This window comes from Hyperoodon ampullatus (assembly GCF_949752795.1).
Source record: "Hyperoodon ampullatus genome assembly, chromosome: 4".
Lineage (NCBI taxonomy): Eukaryota > Metazoa > Chordata > Mammalia > Artiodactyla > Ziphiidae > Hyperoodon > Hyperoodon ampullatus.
Window position 1 is genome coordinate 17,932,309 of NC_136917.1, and position 22,837 is coordinate 17,955,145.

Sequence of the window (22,837 nt, forward strand, 5' to 3'; positions counted from 1 at the left end):
AAGAGTCTTTTCAACAAATGATGCTGGAACAATTGGGCATCCATATGCAAAAAAAGAAAAGAAAAAGAATCTAGACACAGATCTTATACCCTTCACAAAAATTACCTCAAAATGGACCAAAGAGCCAAATGTAAAGTGCCAAAATATACAGCTCCTAGAAGATAACATAGGGGAAATTATAGATGACCTTGAGTTTGGTGTTGACATTTAAGATACAGCAACAAACAAATGGCTCATGGAAGAAAGAAGTAATAAGCTGGACTACATGAAAATTAAAATTTCTGCTCTGCAGATGACACTGTCAAGAGAATGAAAAAACAAGTCAGAGACTATGAGTAAATATTTGCAAAAGTTGTATCTAATCAAGGATTGTTAACCAAAATATACAAAGAATTGTTAAAATTAAACAGTAATAAAAACCCAATTAAAAAATGGGCCAAAGACCTTAACTGACACCTCCACAAACAAGATATATGGATGGCAAATAAGCATATGACAGCACCAAATGCTGATGAGAATGTGGAGCAACAGGAGCTCTCATTCATTGCTGGTATGAATGCAAAATGGTACAGACATTTTGGAAGAAGTTTGGCCATTTCTTACAAAAGTAAACATACTTTTATCATTTGATCCAGCAATCGAACTCCTTGGTATTTACCCAAATTAATTGAGAACTTATGTCTACACCAAAACCTGCAAACAGATGTTTATAGCAGCTTTATTCATAACTGCCAAAACTTGAAAGCCACAAACATGTCCTTCAGTAGGTGAATGGATAAACTGTGGTACATGCAGACAATGGAATATTATTCACACTGAAAAGAGATGAGCCATGAAGACATAAAAAAACATGGAGGAAACTTAAATGCATATTACTAAGTGAAAGAAGTCAATCTGAAAAGACTACATACTGTAGGATTCTAATTATGACATTAGCAAACAGGCAAAACTATGGACAGAGTGGTTGCAAAAGATTAGGGGGAGGCTGGTGAATAGGTGGAATAAAGAGAATTTTTAGGGCACTGAAACTACTCTGTATGATAGTCGAGTGGTAGATGTATATCAGTATAAATTTGTGCAAACCCATAGAAGGTACAACACCAAGAGTGAAACTTAATATAAACCATGGACTCTGGGTGATGATGATGTGTCAATGTAGATTCATCAATTATAACAAATGTACCACTCAAGTGGGGGATGTTAAGAATGGGGGAAGTTATGAATGTGTAGGAGCAGAGGACACATGGCAAATCTCTGTACCTTCCATTTAGTTTTTCTGCTCTAAAAAAATAAAATCTATTTAAAAAATGAGTTAACAAAATTTGTCTAATCTGACAAAAGACATCAAACCACAGACTCAAGAAGTACAATGAACCCTATTCAAGATAAATTAAAAACGCATTTTGGTACATCATAATAAAACTTCTGAAAATTAAGCCATGAGAAATATTAAAAGGATACAAAGTAAAAAAGAAATATTATCTTCAAAGGAGAAACAATAAGATAGTTGCTTTTTCAAGAAAAATGAAAACAATATGATACCACCTTTTAAAGTGCTGAAAAATAAAATCAACTGCCAACCAAGAACATTATACCGAGCAAAAATATCCTTTTTAATAGAAAGCCAATGTCAAGTGAAAATGAGGGATCTTATTACAATAAAGCTATACTAAAGTAAATACTAAAGACTATTCTCTTTGAGAATAAATTTTGGAATAAAAATGATCCTAGATGGAAGTGCAAAATTCAGGCAGCAATAAAAAGTGATATAAAGGATAAACATCTGGGTAAATCTAAATGAATATTGACAATAAAACTTAATTAAAACAATAATCTATGGTGGGGAGGTTGGTTCAAGGTGACAGAGTAGAAGGACATGTGCTCACTCACTCTTGCAAGAGCACTGGAATCACAACTAAATGCTGAACAATCATTGACAGGAAGACACTGGAACTCACTAAAAAAAAAAAAAATTACCCCACATCCAAAGACAAAGGAGAAGTCACAATGAGATGGTATGAGGGGCACAATCACAATAAAATCAAATCCCATAAACTCTGGTGGGTGACCCACAAGCTGGAGAACAATTATACCACAGATGTCCACCCACTGGAGTGAAGGTTCTGAGCCCCACGTCAGGCTTCCAAACCTGGGGGTGCAGCAACAGGAGGAAGAATTCCCAGAGATTCAGACTATGAAGGCTAGTGGGATTTGACTGCAGGACTTTGACAGGACTGGGGTAAACATAGAATCCACTCTTGGAGGGCACAGTCAAAGTAGTGTGCACATCAGGACCCAGGGGGAAGGAGCAGTGACCCCATAGGAGACTGAACCAGACCTACTCTCCTGCAGAGGAGAGGGGTGGCTATGGTTCACTGCAGAGACAAGGACACTTATAGCAGAAGTCCTGGGAAGTACTCCTTGGCATGAGCCCTCCCAGAGTCCACCATTAGCACCACCAAAGAGCCTATAGCCTTCAGTGCTGGGTAACAACCAACAGGAAGGGAACTCAGCCCCACCCATCAGCAGACAAGTGGATTAAAGTTTTACTGAGCACTGCCCACCAGAGCAATACCCAGCTCTACCCACCACCAGTCCTCCCCATCAGGAAGCTTGCACAAGCCTCTTAGATAGCCTCATCCACCAGAGGGCACACAGCAGAAGCAAGAAGAACTACAATCCTGCAGCCTGTGGGACAAAAACCACAACAACAGAAAGATAGACAAAATGAAGAGGCAGAGGACTATGTACCAGATGAAGGACCAAGATAAAACCCCAGAAGAACAACTAAATGAAGTGGAGATAGGCAACCTTCCAGAAAGAGAATTCAGAATAATGATAGTGAAGATGATCCAGGACCTCGTAAAAAGAATGGAGGCAAAGATCGAGAAGGTGCAAGAAAATGTCTAACAAAGACCTAGGAGAATTAAAGAACAAACAAACAGAGATGAACAATACAATAACGGAAGTGAAAAATACACTAGAAGGAATCAAGAGCAGAATAACTGAGGCAGAAGAATGGATAAGTGACCTGGAAGACAGAATGGTGGAATTCACTGCTGTGGAACAGAATAAAGAAAAAAGAATGAAAAGAAATGAAGATAGCATTAGAGACCTCTGGGACAACATTAAATGCACTAACATTTGCATTATAGGAGTCTGAGAAGAAGAGAGAGAGAGAGAGAAAGACCTGAGAAAACACCTGAAGAGATTTTAGTTGAAAATTCCCTAACGTGGGAAAGGAAATAGCCACCCAAGTCCAGGAAGCACAGAGAGTCCCAGGCAGGATAAACCCAAGGAAGAACATGCCTAGACACATAGTAATCAAACTGACAAAAATTGAAGGCAAAGAAAAACTGTTAAAAGCAACAAGGGAAAAATGACAAATAACATATGAGGAAACTCCCATAAGGTTAACAGCTGATTTCTCAGCAGAAACTTTACAAGCCAGAAGGGAGTTGCACAATATATTTAAAGTGATGAAAGGGAAGAAACTACAACCAAGATTACTCTACCCATCAAGCATCTCATTTAGATTTGATAAGCCAAAAGTTTTACAGACAAGCAAAAGCTAAGAGAATTCAGCACCACCAAACCAGCTTTACAACAAATGCTAAAGGAACTTCTCAAAGTGGGAAACACAGAGAAGAAAAGGACCTACAAAAACAAACCCAAAATAATTAAGAAAATGGTAACAGGAACATATATATTGATGATTACCTTAAATGTGAATGGATTAAGTGCTCCAACCAAAAGACACAGCCTTGCTTAATGGATACAAAAACAAGACCCATATATATGCTGTCTACAAGAGACCCATTTCAGACCTAGGGACACATACAGACTGAAAGTGAGGGTATGGAAAAAGATATTCCATGCAAATGGAAGTCAAAAGAAAGCTGGAGTAGCAATACTCATATCAGATAAAATAGACTTTATAAGAGACAAGGAATGACACTACATAATGATCAAAGGATCAATCCAAGAAGAAGATATAACAATTATAAATATATATGCACCCAACATAGGAGCACCTCAATACATAAGGCAAATGCTAACGCTATAAAAGATGAAATCGACAGTAACACAATAATAGTGGGGGACTTTAACACCTCACTTATACCAATGGACAGATCATCCAGACAAAAAATTAATAAAGAAACACAAGCTTTAAATGACACAATAGACCAGACAGATTTAATTGATATTTATAGGACATTCCATCCAAAACCAGCAGATTACACTTTCTTCTCAAGTGCACATGGAACATTCTACAGGATAAATCACATCTTGGGCCACAAATCAAGCCTCGGTAAATTTAAGAAAATTGAAATCATACAAAGCATTGTTTCTGCCCACAACACTATGAGATTAGAAATAAATTACAGGGAGAAAAATAAGAAAAACACAAACACATGGAGGCTAAACAATACATTACTAAATAACCAGGAGATTGCTGAAGAAATAAAAAATACCTAGAGAAAAATGGCAATGAAAACATGATGATCCAAAACCTATGGGATGCAGCAAAAGCAGGTCTAAGAGGGAAGTTCATAGCAGTACAATCCTACCTCAAGAAACAAGAAAAGTCTCAAGTAAACAATCTAACCTTACACCTAAAGGAACTAGAGAAAGAAGAACAAACAAAACCCAAAGTTAGTAGAAGGAAAGAAATCATAAAGATCAGAGCAGAAATAAATGAAATAGAAGCAAAGAAAACAACAGCAAAGATCAATAAAACTAAAGTCTGGTCCTTTGAGAAGATAAACAAAATTGATAAACCTTTAGCCAGACTCATCAAGAAAAAGAGGGAGAGGACTCAAATCAATAAAATTAGAAATAAAAAATGAGAAGTTACAACGGACACTGCAGAAATACAAAGCATCATAAGAGACTACTACAAGCAACTCTATGCCATAAAATGGACAACCTGGAAGAAATGAACAAATTCTTAGAAAGGTATAAACTTCCAATACTGACCCAGGAAGAAATAGAAAATATGAACAGACCAATCACAAGTAATGAAATTGAAACTGTAATTAAAAATCTCCCCCCTCCAAAAACGTCCAGGACCAGATGTCTTCACAGGTGAATTCTATCAAACATTTAGAGAAGAGTTAACACCCATCCTTCTCAAACTCTTCCAAAAAATTGCAGAGGAAGGAACACTCCCAAACACATTCTACAAGGCCACCATCACCCTGATACCAGAACCAGACAAAGATACTATGTAAAAAGAAAATTACAGACCAATATCACTGATGAATATAGATGCAAAAATCCTCAAGAAAATACTAGCAAACAGAATCCAACAACACATTAAAAGGATCATATACCATGATCAAGTGAGATTTATCCCAGTGATGCAAGGATTCTTCAATATACACAAATCAATCAATGTGATGCACCATATTAAATATTGAAGAATAAAAACCATATGATCATCTCAGTAGATGCAGAAAAAGCTTTTGACAAAATTCAACACCCATTTATGATAAAAACTCTGCAGAATGTGGGCATGGAGTGAACCAACCTCAACATAATGAAGGCCATATATGACAAACCCACAGCAAACATCATTCTCAATGGTGAAAAACTGAAAGCATTTCTTCTAAGTTCAGGAACAAGACAAGGATGTCCACTCTTGCCACTAATATTCAACATAGTTTTGGAAGTCCTAGCCACAGCAATCAGAGAAGAAAAAGAAATACAAATTGGAAAAGAAGAAGTAAAACTGTCACTGTTTGCAGATGACACGATACTATACATAGAGAATCCTAAAGATGCCAACAGAAAACTGCTAGAGCTAAGCAATGAGTTTGGTAAAGTTACAGGATACAAAATTAATTCACAGAAATCTCTTGCATTCCTATACACTAACAATGAAAGATCAGAAAGAGAAATTAAGGAAACAATTCCATTCACGATTGCAACAAAAAGAATAAAATATCTAGGAATAAACCTACCTAAGGAGGTAAAAGACCTGTACTCAGAAAACTATAAGACACTGAAAAAAATAAGAAAGACAAAGAAAAAAATCAAAGATGACACAAACAGATGGAGAGATATACCATGCTCTTGTACTGGAAGAATCAATATTGTGAAAATGAGTATATTACCCAAAGCAATCTATGCATTCAAAGCAATCCCTATCAAATTACCAATGGCATTTTTTACAGAACTAAAACAAATTTTTTTTTAATTTATAGGGAGACACAAAAGACCCCGAATAGCCAAAGCAATCTTGAGGGAAAAAAAACAGAGCTGGAGGAATCAGACACCCTGACTTCAGACTATACTGCAAAGCTACAGTAATCAGACAACATGGTACTGGCACAAAATCAGACATATAGATCAATGGAACAGGATAGAAAGCCCAGAGGTAAACCCATGCACCTATGGTCAACTGATCTATGACAAAGGAGGCAAGCATATGCAATGAAGAAAAGACAATTTCTTCAATAAGTGGTGCTGGGAAAACTGGACAGCTACATGTACATGAAATTAGAACATTCCCTAACACTGTACACAAAAATAAACTTAAAATGGGTTAAAGAACTAAATGTAAGACTTGAATCTATAAAACTCTTAGAGGAAAACATAGGAAGAATACTCTTTGACATAAATCACAGCAAGATCTTTTTTGATCCACCTCCTAGAGAAATGGAAATGAAAACAAAAAGAAACAAATGGGACCTAATGAAACTTACAAGCTTTCACACAGCAAAGGAAACTATAACAAGACGAAAAGACAACCCTCAGAATGGGAGAAAATGTTTGCAAATGAATTAATGGACAAAGGATTAATCTCCAAAATATATAAACAGCTCATGCACTTCAATATTAAAAAAACAACCCAATCCAAAAATGGGCAGAAGACCTAAATAGACATTTCTCCAAAGAAGACACACAGATGGCCAAGAAGCACATGAAAATATGCTCAACATCACTAATTATTAGAGAAATGCAAATCAAAACTACTATGATGTATCATCTCACACCAGTCAGAATGGGCATCATCAGAAAATCTACAAACAACAAATGCTGGAGAGAGTGTGGAGAAAAGGGAACCCTCTTGCACTGTTAGTGGGAATGTAAATTGATACAGCCACTATGGAGAACAGTATGGAGGTTCCTTAAAAAACTAAAAATAGAACTACCATATAACCCAGCAATCCCACTACTGGACACATACCCAGAGAAAACCATAATTCAAAAAGACACATGCACCCCCATGTTCATTGCAGCACTATTTACAATAGCCAGGTCATGGAAGCAACCTAAATGCCCATCGACAGATGAATGGATAAAGAAGATGTTGTACATGTATACAATGGAATATTACTTAGCCATAAAAAGGAATGAAATTGGGTCATTTTTAGAGTCGTGGATGTACCTTGAGACTGTCATACAGAGTGAAGTAAGTCAGAAAGAGAAAAACAAATATCATATATTAGCGCATGTATGTGGAATCTAGAAAAATGGTACAGATGAACTGGTTTACAAGGCAGAGATAGAGACACAGATGTAGAGAACAAATGTATGGACACCAAGGGGGGAAAGTGGGGTGGTGGTGGTGGTGGTGGGATGAATTGGGAGATTGGGATCAACATATATACACTAATATGTATAAAATAGATAACTAATAAGAACCTGCTGTATAAAAAAATAGAATAAAATTCAAAAGAAAAGAAAAGAAAAAATCTGTGGTGGGTTTTCAATATATGTATAATGTAAAATTTATGACAGCAGGATCTGAAAAGTAGCAGAGTGTGGTTAAATTGTTCTAAGGTCCTTGAAAAATAAAAATTAATTTATATTAGACTATAATAAATCAAAGTTGCACATTGCAATCTGCAATTTAATTAGCAAAGTAATAAAAAAGGAATAATTAAAACAAATGTAGGTAAAACTAACAAAATATTTTAATAACACAAAAAATAAAAAAGGAGAAAGGAATAAAGAATATATAGGACACATAGAAAAGAAATAGTAAGATGGTAGATTAAACTCAGATATATCAATAATTAGATTCAGTGTTAGCAAGTCAGTAAAAAGACAAAGATTTTCAGATTGGATAAAATTTAAACCCAGGTATATGCAGCTTGCATGGGGCATACCTCAAATATAAGAACACAGAGAGATTGAAGATTTCATCAAAGGCTGAAAAAGTATTTCCTGTACAAACATTAACAAAAGAAAGCTGGTACATCTATGCTAACACCAGATATAGAAGACTTTAAGACAAGTTGCAGCTGTAGAGATAGAGGATAGTTAATAATGACAAAAAAGGGTTAATCCAACAGAAACAATTCTAAATTTGTATCTACTTAATTTTGTACACTCAAATATGTAAAGCAAAAAGTAACAGAAATAAAGACTTCCCTGGTGGTCCAGTGGTTAAGAATCCTCCTTCCAATGCAGGAGATGTGGGTTCAATCGCTGGTAGGGGAACTAAGATCCCACATGTCACGGGGCAACTAAGCCTGTGCACTGCAACTACTGAGCATGTGAGCCACAACTAGAGAGAAGCCCGTGCCACAATGAAGAGTCCATGTGCCGTAACTAAGACCCAACACAGCCAAAAAATAAATAAATAAGTTTAAAAGGGATTAAATAACTAACAGAAATAAAAGAAGTAGGTAAGTCCACAATTACAGTAGGAAACTTTAGTACACCTATTGCAGTTATTGATAGAACAAACAGATGAAAAAAATCAATGTGCAGATTTGAACAATATGATAAACAACCCTAACCACGTTGACTTATACAGAATCCTGCACCCAACAATTCAAGGATACTCATTCTTTTCAAGTGCACATGAAACATTTGACAAAATTGGCCATAGGCTGAGCCATAAAGTCTGTTTTAATAAATTTCAAGGGAATAAAATCCTAAATAACATTTTCTTTGATCACAGTGCAATAAGGTATTCATTAATAACAAAAGAGATATCTAGAAAAATCCCCAAATGTTTGGGCATTAAACAGTACTTTTCAGAGAAAGGGAATCTCACTATCCATTAAGAGGTAATCCTGAAGGCTGTTGTTAAACTTAACTTTTGTTTTATGGAGGAAAATGATGTGAGAAAATAAAGTCAACAGAGAGAAGCAGAAAAAAGATAGACAAATTAATCAATTGATCCATCTCTGTGGTCCCTACAGTTGGACTATTTGAGCAAATACATTTCTGATTCAATATAAGGTGACTCCACAAACTTGTTATTTGAAATCACAAGAGTCCTGATTAATGACAACACACAGGAAAGTTTTTCCTCACCTGACCTCTGCTCACTTCTTTTATTTCTTCTGCAGCTTAAACTCCATGCTCTGAAATCTGAACTCCGAACTCCAGCCAGACCAAACTACTCTGCATTCCTGGGAATTGTCCAAGCCTCAGAACATGTCTCTACCCTCTTTGCCTTCCTGTCTCTTATTTGTCCTCGGATCTCAGCTAAGACTTCCTCTGGGAAATCTTTCCTGTTCCTAGGCTAGTACTGGGTAGTGGAATCTCAGTAATCTTACTGTAGTCTGTGCTTCCCTTTATTATACTGGTCATGTTAGTGTCTGGATTCAGAGAGACTTCCAATTTTGTGACTTACTAGCTGCTTGACATTGGGCAGTCACTTCTATGAGTTTGATTTTTTTTTCTTTTGTAAAATGGGGGTAATAACAGTATCTACACTATAAGATAATTGTGAGAATTTAATGGTATTATACATGGTAAGTGCTTAGACTATTGCTTGGCACATAGTAAGTACTCAAAAAATGTTAAATATTATTATCATTATTTCAGAAGTTTGTTGTGAAGTGTAAGAGAAAATGCATACAAAATCTTTATCACAGTACCTGGCACACAGGAAGGACTATGTATCTGCCTGCTAGTTGAGACTCTTAGTGGACTGTGACTTCTTCAAGATCTGGAACCATGTTGGAGGTGGGTTCAAAGCCCCATGTCTGACCTCATCATCCATGCTTTTTCCACTTCACATTATTGCCTCTGGGAAGTAGGTGAAGTTTACCTTTAAAGCATTTTAAGCTTCTTTCTTCCATTTAATCATGCTCAATTTCTTTCTCTATGAAGTCTTGGAAGGGGTCATAAAGATTCATTCATTCACACAAAGGTTGATTGACTTAATTATGTCCTCTTCTAGGACTCTAGTGGCTCATGATATTTGAACAGCTTTTAATGTGTTTATTTGCCACCTATTCATTCTCTTTGATGAAGCATTTGTTTCAGCCTTTTGTTCATTTTCTTTTTTTTTTTTTTTTTTTACTGTTGAGTTTTGAAAGCTCTTTATATGTTCTGAATACAAGTATTTTGTCAGGTATATATAATTTGCAAATATTTTCTTCAGTCTGTAGTTTGTCTTTTTAAAGTGTCTTTGGCAGAACAAAAATTTTAAAACGTGATGAATGCTAATTTACAATCTTTTATACATTGTGATTTTGGTGTCAAGTGTATGAACTGTTTGCTTAACCCCAGGACACAAAGAATTTTCTCTTATGTTTTCTTCACAATGTTTCATAGTTCCATATTTTGCACTTAGATTTATGATATATATATTTGTATAAGGTATATGGTTTAAGTCAAGTTTCATTGTTCAAACACCATTTTTTAAAAAGATTATCTTTTATCCATTGAAGTGCATTTGCACTTTGTCAAAAAACAATTGACTATTATTTATATGGGTCTATTTCTGTTGTCTCTATTCTCTTCCATTAATCTATATGTCAATCCCATTACTAATACAAATAACTGTATAAATAACTGTAGCTGTGTATAGTAAGTCTTAAAAAATGGGCAGTGTGATTCATCCAATTTTATTTTTCTTTAAAAAATGGTTTTGGTTATTCTAGTTCCTTTGCCTATTCATATACATTTTATGTTTTATATTTTTCTTATTATTTTTTTAAATTTATTTTTAATTTTATTTTACTGTTTTTAAAACAACTTTATTGGAGAATAATTGCTTTACAATGATGTGTTAGTTTCTACTTTATAACAAAGTGAATCAGCATACATATACATACATCCCTATATCTCCTCCCTCTTGCGTCTCCCTCCCACCCTCCCTATCCCACCCCTCTAGGTGGTCACAAAGCACCAAGCTGATCTCCCTGTGCTATGTGGCTGCTTCCCACTAGCTATCTACTTTACATTTGGTAGTGTATATATGTCCATGCCACTCTCTCACTTCGTCCCAGCTTACCCTTCCCCCTCCCCATGTCCTCAAGTCCATTTTCTACATCTGCGTCTTTATTCCTATCCTGCCCCTAAGTTCTTCAGAATCTTTTTTTTTTTTTTTAGATTCCATATATATGTGTTAGCACACAGTATTTGTTTTTCTCTTTCTGACTTACTTCACTCTGTATGACAGACTCTAGGTCCATCCACCTCACTACAAATAACTCAATTTCATTCCTTTTTACAACTGAGTAATATTCCAGTGTATATCTGTGCCACATCTTCTTTATCTATTCTTCTGTCGATGGACACTTAGGTTGCTTCCATGTCCTGGCTATTGTACATAGAGCTGTAATGAACATTGTGGTACGTGACTCTTTTTGAATCATGGTTTTCTCAGGGTATATGCCCAGTAGTGGGATTTCTGGGTCGTATGGTAGTTCTATTTTTAGTTTTTTAAGGAACCTCTATATGGTTCTCCATAGTGGCTGTATCAATTTACCACCAACAGTGCAAGAGGGTTCCCTTTTCTCCACACCCTCTCCAGCATTTGTTATTTGCAGATTTTTTGATGATGACCATTCTGACTGGTGTGAAGTGATACCTCATTGTAGTTTTGATTTGCATTTCTCTAATGATTAGTGATGTTGAGCATCTTTTCATGTGTTTGTTGGCAATCTGTATATCTTCTTTGGAGAAATGTCTATTTAGGTCTTCTGCCTATTTTTGGATTGGGTTGTTTGTTTTTTTTATCATATACATTTCAGAATGATCTAGATTTACTTACAGAAATTGCTACTGAAGATTATAATAGATAATTAATCCATAAATAAATTTTTAGAGTTGACATCTTTATTATGTTGACTGCTCCAATTCATGAACATGGTATGTCTTCAGTTATTTATGTATTTGAGGTCTTTCATAAGTATTTCATAGTTTTCTCCATACAGATTTGGTACATATTTTGCTAGATTTATACCTAAGTGTTTCATTTGGGGGCACTATTTTAAATGATATCTTAAAAACCTTTTGGTTTCTAATTGTTCACTGCTAAAATATAGAAATATTAAGTTTCGTACATCCGTGTATCTGCAACTTTGCTAGACTAGAGATTTAAATTTACATTTAGTCCCAGAAATGAAAGAATAGATTTCTTGGAATTTTTTATGTAAATAATCATGTTGTCTGCAAGTAAGGATAATTTTATTTCTTCCTTTCCAATCTGTTTACCTCTTATTTATTTTTCTTGCCTTGTTGCACTGGCTAGTACTTCCAGGTATGATGTTGACTAGGAGTAGTGAGGATGGACATTCTTGCTTGCCTGTTCTAGATCTTGGGAGAAAGACATTCAGTCTTTCACCATTAATTATGACATTAGCTTTTCTTTTCTTTCCTTCCTTCCTTCCTTCCTCTCTCTTTCATTCCTTTCTCCCTTTCTTTCTTTCTCTCCCTTTCTTTCTTTCTTTCTTCTCTTTCTTTTTCTTTCTTTCTTTCTTTCTTTCTCTCTCTCTCTCTTCCTTCCTCCCTCCCTCCCTCTCTCCCTCCCTTCCTTCCTTCTTCCCTTCCTCCCTCCCTTCCTCCCTCTCTCCTTCTCTTTCTTCTTCTTCCTTTCTTCCTCCCTTCTTCCCTCCCTCCTCCCTACCTCCTTCTGTCCCTTCTTTCTTCCTTTCTTCCTGCCTACCTTCCTGCCTTTATCTCTTTCTTTCTTATGCCCTTTATCAGGTTGGGGCACTTCCCTTCTATTCCCAATTTTCTGAGAGTTTTTATTATGAATGAATATTAAATTTTATTAAAATCATTTTCTCATTGAATTGCATCCCCATGGTAAAGCCCACTTGTTCATGGTGTTTCATTATTTTTGTCTACTGACAGATTTGATTTTCTAATATTTTTTTGAAGATTTTTGCACCTATGTTCATGAGGTATATTGACTTGTAGTTTTCTTGTCTTATACTGTCTTTGTCTGTTTTTGTATTAGGGTAATGCAGGGTTTGCAAAATGAATTAGGAATTGTTTCCCTCCTCTTTTATATTCTGGAAGAGATTGTGTAAAATTGGTGTTATTTCTTTAAAAATATTTGGTTACATTCACTGTGAAATCATTTGGGGCTGGAGATATTTTTTTTCTGGAAGATTTTTAACTACAGATCCAATTTCCTTAATAGTTAGGACTATTCAGGTTATACTTTCATCTGGGGCAAGTTTTGGTAATTTATGGTGTTTGAGGAATTGATCCATTTAAACTAGTTCATCAAACTTATGTACATAGAGTTGTTTGTATTAGTCCTTTATTATCCTTTCAATGTCTGTATGTTCTGTAGTGTTATTCCCTCTTGCATTCATGATATTGGTAATTTGTATTTTCTCTCTTTTTTCTTTGTCAGTTTTTCAAGAAGTTTATCTGATTTATTGATCTTGTCAAAGAACCAGCTTTTGGTTTCATTGATTTGCTGTATTGTTTTTTCTGCTTTCAATTTTATTGATTTTTGCTGTTTATTATTTCTTTCCTTCTGCTTGCTTTGGATTTATTTTGCTCTTCTTTTTTTCTGGGTGATGGCTTAGATTATTAATCTGAGACCTTTATTATCTTGGGTTATACACATTTAATGCTGTAAAGTCTCCTCTAAGCACCATTTTAGCTGCACTCCCCCAATTTTTATATCTCATATTTTCATTTTTGTTCAGTGCAAAACATTTTTAAATTTCCCTTGAGACTTTCTCTTTGACACATGGATTATTTCAAAGTGTGCTGTTTAACTTCCAAGTGTTTGGAGACTTGCCCATTATCATTCTGTCATTGATTTCAGGTCTAATTCTATTATGGTCAGAGGACATTCTTTATATAATTTTCAATTTGAAAAACTGTGTTCAGGCTTGTTTTATAACTCTGGATATAGTATATCTTGGTAAATCAGGATATAGTCTATCCTAGTAAGTGTTCCAAGTTCAATTAAAAATAATACAGGGGCCTCCCTGGTGGCGCAGTGGTTGAGAGTCCGCCTGCCGATGCAGGGGATACGGGTTCGTGCCCCGGTCTGGGAGGATCCCATGTGCCGCGGAGCGGCTGGGCCCGTGGGCCATGGCCGCTGAGCCTGCGCGTCCGGAGCCTGTGCTCCGCAACGGGAGAGGCCACAACAGTGAGAGGCCCGCGTACCACAAAAAAAAAAAAAAAAAAAAAAAAAAATAATACATATTCTTCTGTAGTTGGGTAGAGTTTTCTATACATGTCAATTAGATCCAGTTGGTTGATGATGCTGTTCAGTTCTTCTATAACAGTGGTTTTCAACTGGTAGTGGTTTTGCCCTTCTTTCTCAGGGGACTTGTCAATGTCTGGAGATATTTTTGATTGCCACAACTTGGGGGAAGATGCTGCTGACACCTAGTAGTAGAGACCAGGAATGCTGCTAAACATCTTACAGTCCACAGAGCAGCCCATGTCCCCCACAAGAAATAATTATTCAGTCCAAAATGTTAATAGTTCTGAAGTTGAGAAACTCTGTTCTATAGCCTTGCTGATTTTTTAATTTGTTTTTTCAATTAAGGAGATAGGAGTGTTTGAGTCTTCAACTACAATTGTGAACTTGTCCATTTCTCCTTTCAGTTCTGTCAATTTTTGCTTCATGTATTTTGAAGCTTTGTTATTAAGTTCATACACATTTAGGATTGTTATGTCTTCTTAGTCAATTGACCCTTTCAGCCCATGTAATGTCCCTCTTTATCTCTGGTAATTTTCTTTGCTCTGAAGTCTACTTTGTCTGATAATAATATAGTTACTCCAGCTTTCTTTTGTTTAGCATTATCATGATGTGTCTTCTTCCATCTCATTACCTTTTTTTGTTGTCAAATAATCCTTTAGTGAAATATTTTCCTTTGTAGTTTTTAACTAGCTGAGAATTCTACTGTACCATTGTTGATGTCATCTATGATGCCATGAGGATGAAGGCCATCAAATCACAGCTCACCGACTAGTCAGTCCCCAGCACCTCTTTAATGTTTCTAGAGAGTTCTCTAGCTAAAGATCAGTGCTGCTTCTCTCAAGCAATGTTGACAATCTCATCAAAAGTGATATTTTCACTGTGCTTACTGTTTGTCTGCTTCTTTCTGTCTCCGGGTTGTTCCTTGAGGACTTCAGTGGTCAGAGCAGAGGCAGAATGTACTACTTCAATATGGGCCTGTTTGTTCTGAATGGTTTCTCTATAATCCTAATACCCTTCCAGTAACCAGTTGTCTTGGTGATGTCATCACTAACATTTTTTGGAGACAGATCCAGCAGGATGATCTTGGGGGCCAGGGAAGATGTGGTACTGACTTCCTCACAGGTGTACCTGAGGTTCATGACTTTGATCTCATTGGGGTCACACTTGGGTGGCATGACAGAGGCAGCTAGTGTCAGATGAATCTAGAGGTGGGAGGACAGAAGAGAGTTGCTCTTTGTCTTCCTTTGAGCTGAAAGCCTGAGCCAGTACTTTTATCCTACCTGTATCATTTTATTTGAAGTGAGTTTCTTGTTGACTTCATATATTTGGGTCATGCTTTTCCTTCATTTTTACAAACTCTTGTTTTTATTTGGTTTGTTTAGACCACTTACACTTAATGTAATTATTGATATGTTTGAATTTAAGGCTACTATTTCATTATTTGTTTTCTGCTTGTTCTCTCTTTTTTGTTGTTGTTGTTTCTCTGTTTTCCATTTTCTGCCTTCTTTTGGGCTATTTGAACTTTTCTTAGTATTCCATTTAAATTTATATATCACATTTTGGACTTTATCTCAGTATATTTTTGGTTATACTAGCGATTACAATAGCATAATTAAGTTTTCACAGTTTAGTTGGACTCAGTACTTTACCACTTCAAGTGGAATATATATTACCACCAGATTGGTCCCTTTATCCTTCACTTGTTATGTTGCAGTTGTCTAATATATTACATCTACGTCTACATACTTGGAGAACCTCATCAGAAAATATCATAATTTTTGTTTTCAGTTGTCAAACATCTTTTCCAGAGCTCTACAGGAGAATAATAGTCTATTATATTTAGCACCCCTCAATATAATTCTTCAACAAGGGGCTTCTCCACATCACTCTGGCCCCCTGTTTCTTTCTGCACCCTCTCTCCTGTCCTCACATATAAGGAAGCCTGGATTTTCCATTTCCATGAGACAGGCCCTTATCCTGGACCTTACTAAACTGTCAGGACCTGTGGCTTAGAGTTATTAAAGGCACAGTTTCTGCTTGTGGATCAATCACAAGCAGTGTTGAAGGGACTTCCCTTTTCCTTTGGAGGCGGCAATAATAGAATCAAATACAAGTGTTCACAATTGTTTCCATGTAGCTGTCTACATTTTGTTGTCCTTAGTCAATGCCTACACCTGAAAATCCTCCAGGTTTTTGGAAAAGCAGGGAGTGGGGGACTAACATTTATTGGAATACCTCCCTCTCATATATACGCATACCTCTATTAACAGAAGTGCCCTACGCAGCTCTGATGTAGTATAGCCTCTATTGTCTCAGAAACATCTCTCTCTTTTTACACACACACACAGACACACACACACAGACACACACACACACACACACACCTTTCATTCCTAAACAGTACAGGTAATGTATATATTTTCTCCTGGCCTTTTAGTTAGGAGACTATATGCTCAGTATGTGAACACCAACTAAGGTGACCAAATAATTTATCATGTAAGTCAGGATACTTTTGAAAGTGAAAGGGGATGCTAATACTAATGCCAAGACCTCATGAAGTGCATCATAAACAGCACTGCAGCTGGGAATGAATGGCCGAATGTGATTTGGACACAGCTGGGAGAAACCAGTGGAAACAGCCTTGACCTCGGAGGATTTGAAGGGCATGTAAGAGCAACCCCCAGGGATGAAACAATTCAGCCATTCAGATCCCTGTACCCGAACTAAAAGGGGTTTCCTTGAGTGCAATCTCTTCTCATATTCACAACCAGTCTACAAGGGAGGTGTTATTATCAGAGATAAAGAAATGGAGGCTTGGAGAGTGAATGCAAAATGTCTAAGATCCCCACAGCCAGAATTTCATAGAGCTGACACTAGGACTTTGCCCTCTCTGATTCCAGACACCAACCTGGAAACCCCGTAATGTCATGGACTGCATACAGACTCTGACAGCATTGGATCAGGGCTCAAATCCCAGTTCCTGGTGCTATACCAGCTCTGTGACCTTAGCTGACCTGCATGATGACAGTAGCACTGTGAGAATAGGAGTTTATGTTTATGCACTGCTTGCCATGCACCCTGCTCTGAGCTAAATGCTTTCCCCAAGTTATCACATTCACACCTCACACTAACCCCATCATGTAGGTACTCTTAGAAATCACAATTTGCAAATGAGGGAAATAGTCTGAAAGAGCCTGGCAAAGTCCCCACTGCATGGGAGATAATGAATATTAGTTCTCCTTCTCTCCTTACACAGGTCAGAGCACGATGCATGTCTTGAACAATTCTGTTTCATAGTATTTTTCTGGAAGATCTTAGGAGTGGTCCGTTCTCCTAATGAATATGCCTCCTTCTCCAGTTTTTCTAAAGGCTCAAGGATTGCTTATAATATGGTGCGTATTAATTTTTTTATTTTTTATGGCCAGAATCCCTCCCACTCTTTTGAAACCATTTTGTCCCATCCTGTGGTTGTGGCCATGCATGAGAAACAGCAGGTGGTGCCAGATGACAGATGGTGTGGGAGCCCGTTTCCCGGTGGGAGGGGGCGCGAGCGAGCGAGCAAGCAAGCAGGCAGACAGCTGCCAGGAGCCCGCTCGCTTGCACCTCGCTCTCAGAAGCTCTCACTCCAGACGCACGCAAGGCGCTGTCCTTTCAGCACCACAAGCTCCGGCTGAGGAGGGAGGACTCCTGGCCGTCCTCCTCTTCAAATTGGCTTGAATCTGCTCTGACCACCCAAGAGTGCAGCACAGTAAGTAGGCATTTGTTTTTGCTATAACCACTCCCCAATGTCCTCCAACCCTTTCCCTTTCACTCCCACAACAACCCTATTTTGTCTAATAACGTTCCATCAGCAGGATTGACAAGAAAAATTCAGTTGTGCTGGGCTTCTGGGGCAGGGGTGGGATCACTGTTTCACTTCCAAGGGAGCTGGAAAGAAATAAATGTGATTTGTTTATTTAGTTGGCAATCTTGCAATATGGGGATTGCTAACTTTCCATGGAACCAAAAAAAAAAAAAAAAAAAAAAGGCCCTTTGCTATTGAGGAAATGGAGGCATTCCATGGCTGAATAACAGGATCAGGTTCAAGCCAAACCTTTTTTGTTTTAGGAAATTGTATCTCCTGTACAACCTACATATTGAGTAAAAGGGTACACTACACATAGGGGCATTGAATGTATTTATTGTATTTTAGGGAGATTAATGGAAAAAAACAACAACATAATAAAATAGCAACCAAGATGGTAAGCTGAAATTTATCATACTGCAGGGTGACCCAGAATAATAGGATTTATTTTTGCACTAAGAATAAGCTTTCCACTGAGATTATATGATTATGTTAGCTCTAGTGTCTTGGATTTTTTTTATGATTGTATATTTTGTATGTGAGCCTAGGATTTTCCTTGAGTTTCTTAAATTTGAAAGCTCTTAAGTGCCGTGGGTAGGTGGCATATCTGGATGATTAAAGAAGTTTTACTGGATAATGGGAATCATGTCAGGAAATCTAGCGGAAGATCGATGACTGATCTGTACACTGAAGCTGCTGGAGTGGAACTGTTGAGGACAGCGCTATTTTCTCGGTCGTCAGCCCTCTGTTTTCCTGCCTCACTTCCCACTGTAACTAGAATCCCACTGCTTGCCTTAGGTCTGGGAAGAAAGGCGTAAGGATGGTGAAGCTGAACAGTAACCCCAGTGAGAAGGGAACCAAGCCGCCTTCGGTTGAGGATGGCTTCCAGACCGTCCCCCTCATCACTCCCTTGGAGGTTAATCACTTACAGCTACCTGCTCCGGAAAAGGTAAAGCAGGTGCTCTTTTCCTCATCAGCCCCCCATGCTCCCCCCTTCCCAGGAAATAAAGCAGCAAAAAATTCCACCTCCCCCAAACCCTTTCATTCCCTCATCAGCCAAATATGTTCCCTTTCTTGTAAAATGTAGTTATTCCTTCCAGAGACATGACATCTCTTATGTTATTTCAGATTTATGGTAAGTGTTTATTCTTTTTTTTTTGTTCACATATACGTACATGAGCAAGAAAATAATCTTTCCTCTTAAAAGTTTCATCATAGTAGATGACTACTAATAAGCTTCTAGATGATGAAAGAGAAAATTGTCTTGATTATTTTGGGAAGGTGTTTCAAAAATTGACTGCTACAGATTTGAGGACAGAGAATTGGATGCAGTCCAACAGGCCTTTAGTTTGCACCTCCTAAGGCCCCATTCCTATGCTGCAAGTTGGTTATAAAAAGACACATTACAAAATCCCTTTTCAGTATAACACTTATTTAATATAAAGCATCATGGTAAATGCAGTGCCTGAGCATTACAAAGATTGTGAGAGCACAGGAGTGGAAAAAACTAAACTCTGTTGTGGCAGAGAGGGGACTGGGAAGACAGATTAGGTAAGCTGCAGAGGAGAACATTTGAATTTGGCTTTTAAAGGTGAGTAAAAACCTCCCGGGTAGACCATTAGAGGAAAAGGCATTTAAGGCAAAGGGCAAATGTATGCAAAGGATGGAGAGCTTTTGGGAAATAGCATGACTGAAGTAGAGTGTCTTTGGCGGAGGCGTGGCTGGAAATGAGTGACTGGCTGATGGCACATCTCCTGACATGGGAGTAGTCCATGAAGAATGGAGGTGAGCAATTATACAAAAGTGGTGGAGTTATCCCATGGACATAGGTGGGAGAAAGGATATTGTTTAAGATCCATCTGAGAGAACTTGGGGTTTTATAATGTGAGCTTTTACATACCATAAGAGAGAGATTTGGAGGCAAATGATGAAGTTCCCTTGCTGAAGAGTGAACAATGGATCATTCCATTTGTTTGATTTTCTCATCGGCATCTACAGGAGAGCATTGTGTGTCTTAACCAATTGGCTCTATCCAATGAACAGAAGAGGAGCCAAAGCTAGATAAACGTCCTGGCTGATTGGCTAAGGCTTGAGTCATCTGTTTTGAAAGTGCAGAGATTGTCAGTATGAAATTGTGCATAAGGGTGGCAGAAATAAAGAATCCTTGAGCCATTCTGAGAAACTGGCAAGATCTTTTGAAAATAAAATTTGAACAGGCAGTTAGCACTAAAGAAATGTGAAGGAACAGTATTAATTGGGTATTGGCTACCTGTATAGCAGAGGTTCTCAGTTTTTGACTTGAATATTAGAGTCACCCGGGGAGCTTTTGAAAATCCTGATATCTGTATCAGAGCAATTGTATCAGAATCTCTGGTGGTGAGATCCAGGTGTCAATATTAATTAAATCTTCCCAGGTGACTCCTGTGTGCAGCCAAAGTTGAGCACCACTGTGTTAGATGCACATTACCCAGGGATTATACATCCATGTTTGTGGGCAAAAGGTGAAGGACCAGAGAAATTTGGTTAGTTATCCAAATTCACAGAAGGAGTAAGTGGCAATGCTGGAATTTGATCCCAGATGTAATGGAAATTGAGGAGAAGCAGAGGGAATATTATCTCAAGATTTTGTGAAGTTTCAGGAAGAATCTTTACCCTTTACGGTCTCGAAGATCTGTATGTCCCTGACAGGTATGCAAGGAAAAGGGATTGTGGTGAGGTCGCTTCTCCTCTTAGCTCTACACACATCTGCAGGTCATCCAGAGATATCATGGCCTCTGTCTCCCCTTACTCCCCACCCCATTTCCCACCTCCAAGGGCTTCTTTCTTTCCTTAAGAGAGGAGACACACCTGATAACCACTGCGCATCTGGTCCAGATGTCCCAAAGCCTGAAGATAATACATTGTGGACTTGCATGCATGGAAAGGAAACCAAAGTATCCTGTAAGATGCAAAACTCTAAAGGAACACATTGCCACAGGGGCACATCACAGACTCACTCTGATGTTCATGATAAAGTCCTTGTACCAGGTGGACCTCAGTGTTCTCCACTATGAAGTGGGGAGGATCACACCTACTTCACAATGGTTGGGGCAAAGTTAGATGTGGCCTTATAAATAAAGTGCCTGGCACAAAACTAACCATAAGAGAATAAAAATTATCATTTTCATGTGCTTCTTAAATGCTAGATGCTGCTGTAAATCACAAGTACACACACACACACACACACACACACACACACACACACACACACAATGTTCTTTCATCCTTGCAATAGTTAAAGGACCTAATAAGGGAGTTGCTACTTTGATCCAATTTTTAAAGACGATAAAACTCAGGCATGGAGTGGTAAAGTCACTTCCCAAAGTGCAGAGTTGGTAAGCCTCCTGGCAAAATCTGGAGATTTTGGGTATTGGCTACCTGTTCTAGAACCTTCCACCTCAGCAGGAATAGGGAGCCAGCTGGTCTGGGAGTCCCCAGACTTGGACTCTAGCAAGAGCTCCGTCACCAACCTCAGCTCAACTCCTGTGAGTTGTTTCTCTTCCCTTAGACCTCTGTCTTCTCTTCTCTGAGTGGGAAATTATATCAGCAGTTTTCTGTGCTAGGATTTAGATTTTATAATATTTACAAGAGTAAACCAGGTTTTTTCCCCTGACATTAGAACAGATGTGTTAACAGTAAATTCCACTCAAGAAGCCAAATGCTGAGAGCAGTGTTGTGTTTACCAGCACAGAGTCGGAAGCCCCTCCCTTGGGGGGTTCACTGCTCTACCTTTTATGAGCCTACCTTGGCTGAGGACTTGAGTGAGGTTCTCTAACTGGCTCAGCCTCAGCCTCCTCGTGGGTAGAGGGGGGACTCAACCTCATGGGGCTGTAGAGAAGGCAAGGTGAGTTCTGACACAGTTGTCAGCTCTCTCATTATGTCCAGCCAGATGGTGAGGGTTTGAAGCTAAAAAGGTTATCAGAAAGAAGTATATTTAACCCCAATGTTACATCATGGGTTTTCCTCTTGAAAATGTAAAATACAGAGTGTGCTTGGTGTGTAATACTGACAATTATCTTGTTCACTAAATACTCTTTAGTATGGAATGCAAGTTTCTGGGGAAAAGCTTTTGGAGGCTAAGTGGTGAGGATGAGCATGTCTGAAACCCTTGCTCTGGGCTAGGAATGGGCCATGCAGGGCATTCATAGCTGTCGTTTCAGTTAATCTTCCCAACAGCCCTGTGAGGTGGGTGTTAGTGCACCCATTTCACTGGTTGGGAAACTGAGGCCCAGATCAATGGAGTGACTTGTCCAAGCTTCACAGAGAGAGTGGAAGAGCTGGGGTTGGAACCCCGGTGCACCTGACACCACAGCTTTCCCCTCTGCACCGTGCTACCTTCGATAATGAGAAGCCTCCCATCCCCAGGCAGTGCTTCCTCAAACTCTGCATTCCCTCATCTATGGCCATGGCTTCTTCTTGAGCTCTCCTGGACATGCAGGTGGGGCCTGGGGCGATTCTGCAGAGAGAATGTCATGGCCTCCAGGGCTCCTTCCCTACCCAGTGCTAGCGGGACTGTGCTTGCCTTAGGAGACGAGATTGGCTGGCCTCGTGGTTGTTTCCCCACCTCTTCT

The 22,837-nt window shown here is 38.2% G+C and overlaps 1 protein-coding gene and 1 pseudogene across 2 annotated transcripts in view; one reads left to right on the forward strand and one right to left on the reverse strand.

The window, feature by feature from the left end:
* Nucleotides 1–15,065: 15,065 nt before the first annotated feature.
* Nucleotides 15,066–15,558, reverse strand: LOC307051549 (large ribosomal subunit protein uL11-like; annotated as a pseudogene). The gene has a single exon. The product of its transcript is annotated as a large ribosomal subunit protein uL11-like (transcript).
* Nucleotides 15,559–19,032: 3,474 nt separating this feature from the next.
* NSG2 (neuronal vesicle trafficking associated 2) overlaps nt 19,033–22,837 on the forward strand; it is a gene marked incomplete at its 3' end in the record, with an annotated part of 55,869 nt that continues 52,064 nt past the window's right edge. The window contains exon 1 of the mRNA XM_079703296.1: nt 19,033–19,176. Within this exon, the coding sequence (XP_079559422.1) occupies nt 19,048–19,176 (129 nt within the window). The 5' untranslated portion in view covers nt 19,033–19,047. The remainder of the gene's footprint in view (nt 19,177–22,837) is intronic.